The sequence below is a fragment of the Miniopterus natalensis genome, chromosome 13 (genome assembly GCF_054644295.1).
Source record: "Miniopterus natalensis isolate mMinNat1 chromosome 13, mMinNat1.hap1, whole genome shotgun sequence".
Classification (NCBI taxonomy): domain Eukaryota; kingdom Metazoa; phylum Chordata; class Mammalia; order Chiroptera; family Miniopteridae; genus Miniopterus; species Miniopterus natalensis.
The window spans coordinates 10,051,344-10,062,718 of NC_142093.1; the positions used below are offsets into that span (position 1 = coordinate 10,051,344).

Consider the following 11,375-nt stretch of genomic DNA (forward strand, 5'->3'; position numbering starts at 1 on the left):
TCCCTCATATCTCAATGTTTCAGCTATAATATACTTCTAAGTTCCAAGAAAGAGTACATACCTTGCTCTATTTTACTTCTAGTCTTTTGTACATCTTGTGCCCTCTCTCTAAAATATCCTTCCCTCATCTGTCTCATTCCTGTTCCTTTCTTCTCTCAGAGGTATCTCCTTTAGGAAGCCTTCCCTGACATTCCCAATCATAAGCATTCACCACCCTGTCTTCTAGCTATTTGTTAACCTAGCTGCCTTTCTTTTATACAGCACGTTCCTTGAATGAGCAAAGTGTGATATTTTAATCTCTGTTTCTCAAGTGCTTAGCATAGTGGGGGGTGCTTAATTAATCTTTGAAGAAGTTAATGAATGGAAGGATGAATCTTAATTCTAGTTGCTGCTGCCAAATGGCTGTGATGCTGTTGATGGTCCAGCAGGGAGAATTGACACAGTCTAGGCAAAGATGCAATTGTAGTATTTCTAAACGAAATTGTCTGGTTCAAGGAATCCAAGGTGCAGTACAGTGGCAGAACTAGGACTAGAACCCTAACCACCTCTCCAATTCATTACTGACAGGCTGGTTCTTTCTGCTGAAACTAGGTCATCTGATAAGTTAACATGGGCAGTTAAAATGTGAGATAAGGCCAGAAAGAAATGTCAAAAAGCATGACAATGCACTTGTAGTCTCTTATTTATTGTTTCCTTTGACGCCACAGAGTAATATCCAGAATGTGATTAGTATCTTTTCCCCCTCACATATATATTGTTTCTGAAAGAAATTATTTTATCATAAATAAGGTTAAAAACCCATTAGGAACAGACAAGTTTCTATTAAGGATCACAACCAAAATAGTTGAAATTTAAAATGTAGAATTAATGCAAAGACAATCAACATATACGAAGATGGTTGACATGATAGGGGAAGAACCCAACCTATAGGGTCATAAACAGGAAAAAAAAATTTTCTCTATTCTAAGTCAAAATTATTTACCAGAGATTAAATTACATGTGAAGGAAACAGCAAGGAAAAAATACGTAGCTTTGCTTTTTCAACTTATCTTTATTATACAAGTAACCTGTCACATATGTTCATACATGTTTTTTACACTTGAAAATTCTTGTAATCAAAATAGGTCAGAAAAAAAATCACATGTAATCCTGGTACGCAAATCAGCATCTTAGAATAGAAAACATTCTTCCAAACTTATTTTACATATTTATTTATCTGCCTCTTTATACTGGTTTCCTGCCTTATTTTTAAGAAACAGAAATTTTTTCTCTGCTCCATTGATTAGGATATCTCTAAAGATCCTTGTGGGTTGATAAATTTCTAATGTATTCACATAAATTAATTTGTGTCAATTTGCAGGAATGGTTCCCCAAGGTGAGGCCAGCTTTGCTCCATCTCTGAGCCCTGGGAGTTCCATGGTGCCGATGCCAATCCCTCCTCCTCAGAGCTCTCTGCTCCAGCAAACTGCACCTGCTTCTGGGTACCAGTCACCAGACATGAAGGCCTGGCAGCAAGGAGCAATGGGAAACAACAAGTAAGGGGCAGTTTTTATATCTGAGCGTCCCTGATACTCTGCAGCACATAGGAACAGCCATTTCTTCACAATCTAAATAGAAGATTATTGGCTACTGTTATTTGCAATTTCAAGGACCTGAATCTTATGTTATAGCAAAGAAAAATAATGATTTTTAAATCCTTTAAGTGATTCATAAGGCAAATTTGTGTGTTTACAATAGAGAAAAGCAGTCTAATGGCCCCCAACCTTTTGTCCCACCCCCAGCACACCTAGGGAATATGTAATCTGTTCCCCTGAGGAACAGAACTTCCCTGGAACACATGAAGAAATGAGTACTTATAAAAAAGTCTCTCTTTATAAAAACACTTAAATATTTTAAAAATCTAAAGCAAAAATGGCAAAATGTTAGAATTCAGTAGAGCTGAATTCAGACAGGTTTCACTCTTCTCGGTATTTTTTAAAGCTATAATAGCAACAACAACAAAGGTTTCAAGGCTTCTCGGGCCGTCTGCCTTACCCAGCTTTTTGAATCTGTGGCCTTATCTCTCCCATTTTGCTTAGAATTATCTCACTAAAACCATTCCTCCCCTCCCCAAATCTTGGGTGCTGAACTTTTCACACACGATTTGAGTTTTTAAAGGTTTTAATTTGGTTGTGTCTCGGTTCTAATGACAGGGAAGCCATTTGCTCTGACAGCATAATAAGTAAGGCAGTTAAAGTGGAAAGCTCAAGACCATATTCTCTTAAAGTTCACTGAGAGGTGAGAGAGGGAATCTTGTTAGAGAACTATGCAGCTCTCAGTGAGGACTGTGTAAAAACTGTAGCTCTCAGTGGGGACTGTGTAAATTAGGTAGAAATGGAACTATTTAACATGCAAGAAGAATTTAGTCTCCTAATGTGTTCTAATCCCAGCCTCCTAAACCCACTTAAGATTTCATGGTTCATCATTGTAATTACTCCCTTATAGCACTATCAGCTCCCTTGCCCAGCTCTCCCTCTTTCACACTTGTGCCTAGCAAAGTGCTCCTAATGAAATGCAGCTTAAACTCTTGCTCCATATCTACACTTAAGCATTTAAATATGGCTTGAAAAAACAGTCATGCTGACAGGTCTGTTCTGCTGGACAGTTCAATTCCTTAAAAGACTAGACTCTGTCACTTCCTCTCCTCTCATCCCTTCTTGAACCAATCAGACTTTTCATTCCTGCCACTGCACCCAAAGTGTTCTTGTCGAAGTCATTAATGTCTACTCTGCCAAGTGCAGTGATCAGTGGTAGCACTGAACATAGGCAAGCATTTATTCTTTCTTGGCACTCTCTTCATTTGGTTTCTGGAACAACTTTCCTCTTGAGAAATGTGACTCTCCTGTTCGCTCAGTTTCCTCATCTCCCTGACCTCCACTTGAGGTCCTCAGAGCTCCTCCTGGGACCTCTTTCCCATAGCCCCTCCCTTGGTTATATCATCCAATCTTATTGCAGTACACCTACCTCTGTGCTATGAGTCCCAAGTACAGATCTCCAGCCCCATCTTCTCCCCTGAACACCATACTGTATATACAACTACAGCTGCCTGAATCGACATCTCCACATAGAGGTCCCATAGGCATCTTGAACAATGTGATGAAAACTAAGGACATTCTCCCCAAAACATGCTCCTCTCCTACTTTTCCCCATCTCAGTAAACAACTCTATTTTTCCAGTTATTCACAAGAACACCTTTTCTCTTTTTCTTATATCCCGTATCAAAACATTCCATCAGCAAATCATGTCAGCTTCTTAGCAGCTCTCACTTGTTACCTGTCCCACTTGTACACTTTGGTGCAAGTCGCCATCGTCTTTTTCCTGGACCATTGCAGTAGCCTCCTGTCTCCATACGTCCACCCTTGCCCCACTATAGCAATCTTCAGCCAGAGTGATGCTTTTAAAACACGAGGCAGTGTGTCAGTCGATCCTTTACTAAAAGCTCTGCAGCTTACTCAACATACAGTATGGGATATACAGCCCATTAATCTTGCTCCTGGGTACTTCTCTAGCATCTGCGATTCTCCTCACTCACCCTACCATGATGCCTTCTGTTTATTCTTCTGTTCCTCAGATGTGCCCAGTACAGTGCAAACTCTGGACCTTTTCATTTTTAAACCCCTCTGCTGGAATGTTCTCTCGGTAGTCATGGTTTGCTCTCAGGTCCACTTAATGTCACCTTGTTAAACATAGATATTGAATGTCACCATAGCAAACTTCCCTGACCATGATTTCTGAAACACCATTTCCCACCCCTGCTCCCTCCTTTCCCTTCATTGCTTAACACCTGACAGATTGTGTTAGTCTGTTTATTTATGATCTGTCTCTCCAACTAAAATAGAAGCTTCATAAGAGCAAGGACTTTGCTTTTGTTTACTTCTGTATGTCCATCCTTTAGAACAGGTAAGCACTTAGTATTCATCTCTTCAACAAATGAGTGCAGATTTCCTATTCCAACCTAAGTCACTTCTTGGATTCCCATTCAAATGTGGACTCAAGTTTTGTTGTATGTTATCAGTTTCTGTGAACTTTGACTTTTCCAAGTCATTTGAGAAAGAAAATGATTACCACCAACCCTTCAAAAATTCACACGTGCTTATTTGGTTCATGTGTAGATGCTTATTAGTCAGCACAGGCAGCATGTATTTTGTGACCACTCACTGTCTCTGTTGCACAGTGCAAGATATCCCAGGGAACGGGAAATAGCCCCTGCTGTCAAGTTACCAAGAGTCTAGCTGGTGACAGGAGTAGGGTGAAGAGAAGTAAAACATAAAACACAGAATCGTTAAGTAGAATGATGTGTTCAGAGACAGTATAATGTGATTCTTTTTCATGATCTCTCTGGCGGCAAGAGAAATAAGGGGTTAAACCAAATCTGTTTGTCCTGGATCTGGGCAGCTTTCTTTGTAACACTAGTCTAAAGGGCGAGTCCTAGTGCTTATTAGCATTTTAAAAGCTAAGGTCGGTTGTTTAACCCTTTGTTTCTCAGACTTATTTGACCAGGAACTCCCCCCAGTTTGTTAGTTACCTGTCATGTCTGTGCAACCCACTTTAGGTCAAAGTCTAAATTTTTCCCTTTCCCCCCCATGATTTAGGGGTACCAAATACCTGGTGCTAGCTTAAGGGAACTGTGATGACTGCCATGGGCTGACCGGGAAAGCAGAGGGAGGGTCCTTCAGGCATTGGGCCTAATGTGCCAGTGAACCCCACAGTCCTTTCTAGAACCTAGAACAGTGACTGATGCCACAGAAGGGGATGATCTTCTTCCCATGATGGGAGAAACTAAAATGGAACTATTGGCATGAGCAGTTTGAAAGAACTTAATATATAGTCCCAAATATAAATTTGACAAGAAATTAAATCCTAAGCTTTCTCCACTAAGTATGACATCATCGCAGTCCTTGAAAATTCTGCATGCATTAACTTACATAAGCCCTTAGCCTTCACAGTGGTGATTGATCTGTCAGTTGACAAATGAGCATTGTCTAAGGCAGAAATGTTCTCACTGTAAAGTGGGCAGTAGACTGAAGGGTTTTTCCTCTCCATTAGTTATGGGGACACTGCCTCACAAGCATACACACTGTGCAGACATTAATGGTTTACAGATGCATTACTGACCATTTCCTAGGCAAATAATTTTCTTTGAGCATTTGTGTTTTATAATTACTTGGGGAATATTTGCTACTTTTCTTCAGATATGATGAATAGGCTGTTTCTCAGCCTGTTAATGTCAGTATGATTACCTTATCTGCCAGAAGCTATCCTGCTTACCTTCCAAAAGCTAGCAAGGACTAGATAAGCCATTGGGGGAAATATCCCCTGCTGATCCTACCAGGTAAATAATTGATGGGGTAAATAATTTTTTTAATTAAATTCTCCACAATTAGCATTAAACCAGGTAGCGTTTTACCAGCAGCTTATTGTTTAAAAATGGATAGATAATCACAAAACATTTGTTGTTTTGCAGAAGTTACAAAAGACACAATTCATACATTTTCCTTTAGATGTATATATCTGTAGCCCATAGAATTTTGGGGAGGTTCGCATATAAAGTTTCAAATTCTATTTACTTGCAGTTCATCCCATACTATTCTACCTACTAATAGAAACTGGTTTAACATTTGTGATCTTAGGACGATTTTGATGGTTAAGTGGGTAAATTCACTTACCTGGAAGATGTACTTATGTGGAAAACTTCCTTTCGTAATTACTCAGATAATTGGAGCTTATCAACTCTGATACTAGGCCAGATGATTGTAACTGAAAATGAGCTCTTTTTAGTTATTAAACCCCTTGGGCAAAGTTCAAAATGCATCTGAATTATACTCAATCCTTACATATCATAGTAAGATAAAGCCTATGTATAACTTAAGAATGTACAGTATTTTCTTTGGATTTCTATCTAGTCATTAAGAAACAGAGTCCAGTCACATTGTCCCCGTGTTCATGATCAGTGAATGTAATCAGGATTGTTTTTGAGTTAACAGTGTATTCAGTCAAGCTGTCCAGAACCAGCCCACGCCTGCCCAGCCAGGAGTATACAACAACATGAGCATCACCGTGTCCATGGCAAGTGGAAACACAAACGTTCAGAACATGAACCCAATGATGGGCCAGATGCAGATGAGCTCTTTGCAGATGCCAGGAATGAACACTGTGTGCCCTGAGCAGGTAAGTGGCACAACTGGTACACTTGCTACACACACACCACACCGTACCACATCACAAGTTATTATTCTAAGGAAAGCCAGGTGTGTTCACAGTTACTCATCAAAAATAACCACACTTCTTGATTCTTTCCCAGTATCTTTCAATAATAACTATTCCTTAAGATATACGGTGGAGATTTTGACAGACCTTATGAGATTTTAATCTCTGGAAAGTTTAGTGTTTTAGATTTATTATAAAATGATACATATAATACATAGGTTTAGATACCCCTTTATAGTCTGAACACATTTTCTTCATTTTCCCCTTTAAGTTTAACATTTATTTGGTACTTGCTATGTACAAAGATAGCTCTGTAGGAGATAATATTAGCAAGCTAGAGAGAAACAATATGAACAAAGGATCAGTTGAATAATAGGACAAAACAGCTGTGTAAGAGATGGAGCCCCCCCACCCCCACAGGACCATACATATTATGTCAGATGAGAGGTTATAGATAATTAACTACTGAGTGTGTAAAGAAAAAAGGTCCTGATTAGGAAAGGCTTCGTGGAAGATTTGTCTAAGGAAAGAGAATAGCAAAGAGCATTCAAGTCTGGTTATCACAGCATGATCTAGGCAGGAATAGAAGTTGAGAAGCCTAATGAATGTTAAAGGGATGTTTATATTATATTTAGAGCAGAATTAACGTGGTAAGCTTTTTAGAGCTGTTGCAGGCCATTTAAATGTTTAGAGTTTATCCTGGAGCCTCCTGAAGAGTTTTAAAGAGAGAATGACTAAATTCAAAGTGATATTTAAGATGATCATTGGGGTAACTCCCTCTAGTTATTATTCTCATGATCAGCAACCACAAAGTAGACAGATTGTGGTGACTAGACCAGGACCATGTAGCCATTATTTGCAACAAATCTTGAAACCATGTAAACACTGATTACCTTTTCTATAGAATTCCTTTCTGATATTAATTTTTTTAAATCCCTACTCCCCAGGTATTATAGTAAGACTAAGGAGGCTAACAGGGAAAAAAACTGATAACTTAGTGTTCCATAGCTTATAGCAAAATAAAAAAACTAAGTAGGATTGTTTCTTGTCCTGTTACCGTGTTTTTGTTCAGTTATTAGAGTTATTCACTATCTACAGTAGATAAAACAAAATAATAAAAAATATAATGAATTAGGTTAAAGAGTACACATTTAAAGTGTATTTTTTAGATAGTGGGTCTTGCTTTTTTATTCAATTTGACATTCTCTGCCTTTTCATTGGGGTGGTATCCATTTGCCTTTAATGCGATTATTGATATGGTTGGATTTAAATGCCTCATCTTTATTCTTGTTCCATCTCTTGCCTTTTTAAAATTTTAATTGATTATTTAAAAAATAAAAAAAAAAGCCTGGCTGGGCGTTGCTCAGCAGTTGAGCATCGACCTAGGATCCAGGTGATTGGGGTTCGATTCCTGGTCACGGCACATGCCCTGGTTGCGGGTTCAATCCCCAGTCGGGGGCGTGCGGGGTGCAGCCGATCAATGACTCATCGATGTTTCTGTCTCTCTCCCTCCCTCTCCTTTCCTCTCTCTGAAATCAATAAAGATATATTTTTAAAAATTTTTTTAATATTTAAATTCATTTTATCTCCTTTTTGTTGGCTGTGTGTGTGTGTGTGTGTGTGTTATAATTTTATTGGTTGCTTTAGAGTTTATAGTATTCATCTTTACCTTATCATCATCTGCCCTCAAGTGATACTACATCACCTCATGTATAATATAAGAATGTCACAACAGTTTATTTCCATTTCTCCGCTCTTGTGTTATTGTTGCCATACATATTATGTCTACATACCCCACAAAATATTGTTAGTACTTTTACTTTAAACAATTATATTTTCTAAAAATTTAAATAAGAAGTCTTTTGTATTTACCCATGTAGCCTCTTCCAGTGTTCTTCATTACTTTGTGTAGATCCAAATTTTCATCTGGTATAATTTTCCTTCTGCCTGAAGGTCTTTATTTAACAGTTTTTATAGTGTAGGTCTGCAGGCGATGAATTCTTTCAGCTTTTGTATGTGTGAAAAGTTTTTGTTTCACCTTCACCTTTGACAGTTCTTTTCCCTGAATTCTAGTTTGGCAGTTTTAGCTTTTAGTGCTGTAAAGAAGTTCCCGGCCGGGTGTGGCTCAGTGGTTGAGCATCCAGGCGATCCGGGTTCGATTCCCGGTCAGGGCACATGCCCCGGTTGTGGGCTGCAGCCGATCAATGACTCTCTCATCATTGATGTTTCTATTTCCCTCTCTCTCTCTCTCTCTCTCTCCTTCCCTCTCTCTGAAATCAATAAAGATATATTAAAAAAAAAAAAAAAGATGTTGCTCCACTCACTGTGGTATTTCTGATGATTATCTTCTGTCATTTAATCTCTGTTCCTCAATACATTGATTTTCCCCCTTCTGGCTGCTGCTAAGATTATTCACTTTATGTCTGGTTTTAAGCAATTTGATTATGATATGCTTTAATGTGATTTTGTTCATGGTTCTTGTGCTTGGTTGGGCTTCAGTGAGCTTCTTGATTTATGGATGTGTAATTTTCATCAAATTTGGAAAAATATAGGCCATTATTTCTCCAAACATTTTTCCTGTCACCAGCCCCCACCCCTTCTTCAGAGACTCCAATTACACATATAGTAGGCCTCTTCGAGTTGTCCCACAGCTCACCGATTCTCTGGGTTTGAGGGTTTGGATAGTTTCTATTGCTATAGCTTCAGATTCACTGATCTTTTATTTTGCAGTCTGACCTGTTAATTTTATCCAATGTATTCTTCATCTGAGACATTGCTATTTTCATCTCTAGAAGTTCAGTTTGGACCTTTTTTATATCTTCCATATCTCTAACATGTCCAGTCTTTCCTCTCTCTTTTTGAACATATGTAATATGGTTATTATAATAACTGTCTTAATATTCTTAACTATCACTTCTATCCTCTGCATCATTTCAGGGTTTCAGTTGATTGACTTTTCATTATAGGTCATATTTTTCTGCTACTTTGCGTGCCTGATAATTTTTTATTGAATGCTATATACATGAATTTTACCTTGTTGATAGTCCTATAAATATTCTTGAGCTTTGTTTGGGGAAGTGGTTAAGTTACTCAAAAACAGTTTGATCCTTTCAGATCTTGCCTTTTTCTTTAGTGGGACCAGAGCTATAAGTAGTAGAGGGCTAATTGTACCCTACTACTGAGGCAAAACCTTTCTCGTATGCTCCTTGATACTATATGAATTATGTTTTCCACTCTGGCTGGTGGGATCAAGACCTATTCCAAGCTCTTTGTGATTTTGGGGAATTATTCCATGTAAATCTTCTCAGGTGAATTTTTTTTCTGCTTAGGGTAGTTCCCTGACATCAATTAGTTGATCAGTACTAAGCTGTAGACTCGAGGAAATCTACAGATCTTCAGAACTTTCTCTGGATAGCTTTCTCTCATTAGATATTCTGCCCTGAGAATTCCAGCTGCCTTGGCCATCTCAGACTCCCAGCTGCATCTTCTCAACTCAGGAAGCCTGCCAGGCTCTGCCTGGGTTCCTTGTCTCGACGCTACACCCTGGAAATTCTCTCTAGGCAGTAGGCTGGGGTAATCTTAGGACTCACCTCAATTGTTTCCCAACTCTTAGGGATTACTTTTTTTTATTGCCTTTGTCCAATGTGTTGAGTGCCTTCATTTTATATATGTTGTCCAATTTTTTAGTTGATGCAGGCAGAGGGTAAATCTGATCCGTTACTGAATCTTGACTAGAAGTGGAAGTCGTTTGCTAATTAACTTGTATGTGTGTGAATTAACTTTTTATTGAAGTATCATATATAAAAATATTCAAAAAGTATACAACTAGATAAATTTTCACAAACGGAGCACACCTTTATAACTACCACCCAGAGAACAACGTTACCAGCACCCAGAGGTTCTCCTCACACTCCCTCCACATCACTCTCCATCCCTACTAAGGGAAGCACTGTCCTGACTTCTAAACCTAGTCACTTGCTACGCTTTTTATTTCTGCTGTCCTTCTGTTACTTTTCTGTCAGTGAGATTGTTTTTCATTGAAGAATTTGAACTTCAGCTTAAACAACTAGCATGTAATTTGGTATTGTACTTATCTTTCATAGATAAACGATTCAGCACTGAGACACACAGGCCTCTACTGCAACCAGCTTTCATCTACTGACCTTCTCAAAACAGAAGCAGACGGAACCCAGGTCAGTAAGAAAATTCTAAGTTCAGTGCTATCAAAGTCACTCTAGAGACCCAGGAAACTTTGTGCAGCATCGTGGTTAAGAGCCTGATCTTGGGAGTCAGACCTGGGTGTGAGTCCTGGCCCTGCTCTTCTTAGCTGTGTCATCTTGGGCATGTTAGGAAACTTCCTAAGCTGCTGTCTAACCAACAGAACTAACAAGATGCCTGCTTATAGGATTGTTGTGAGGGTTAAATGAGATAAGCTTTCATAAGGTTTAATTTAATGTGGCTACTAATTACTATTTTGTAAATAAACACAGTGCTTAAATTCATGTGTAATCAAAATACCTCATAAGATCTCAGTAAATTCAAATAAAACAAAATGTCTGCTGTGTACTCTCTCTTCTTATTAGAAGTTTGCTTTAAAACATTATAAAAAGCATGGGTGGCCACTTTTTAATATTGACCTAAATTTAGAAATGTTGGACATTTTAATTCACTACAGTAACTTGGTTTAGTCTTAATCTCTTAATAAATAGTTTTAAATTTTTTTTAAATACCAGCATTATGCTTAAGGTGCTGATACAAAAAAACATGAGATCTGTTTGCCCTTCTGGTGAACTGAGAAGAAGTGAGGAAACAAAGTTAGATTTGTGAAATGTGCTTTATCTCATGTAAGCCTTACTATAACCCTAGGAAGGAGGTAGTATTCCTTTTTTTCACAGATGAAGAGACAGAACTTGAAGGGATTTGACCATATGCACAATTCACAAAGCTAGAAAGTGGCAGAGCTGTGGTTCAAACCCAGGTCTTTCTAGCGCCAAAGTCCATGCTCTTTCTGCTACACCACTTAGGGCCTGTTGAAAGATAAAACACATAGACATGTGCACATAAATGATCACATAATCAAACAAGGCAAACTCAGATTGTTATAAGTAACAAGAGCCATAAGCATTAAA

At 38.4% G+C, this 11,375-nt stretch overlaps 1 protein-coding gene across 1 annotated transcript in view; it reads left to right on the forward strand.

The window, feature by feature from the left end:
- Positions 1 to 11,375, forward strand: part of NCOA1 (nuclear receptor coactivator 1) — a 163,346-nt gene that overhangs the window by 146,871 nt on the left and 5,100 nt on the right. The window contains exons 20-22 of the mRNA XM_087823400.1: positions 1,361 to 1,535; positions 6,024 to 6,207; positions 10,350 to 10,439. Coding sequence (XP_087679526.1) covers positions 1,361 to 1,535; positions 6,024 to 6,207; positions 10,350 to 10,439 — 449 coding nt within the window. The remainder of the gene's footprint in view (positions 1 to 1,360; positions 1,536 to 6,023; positions 6,208 to 10,349; positions 10,440 to 11,375) is intronic.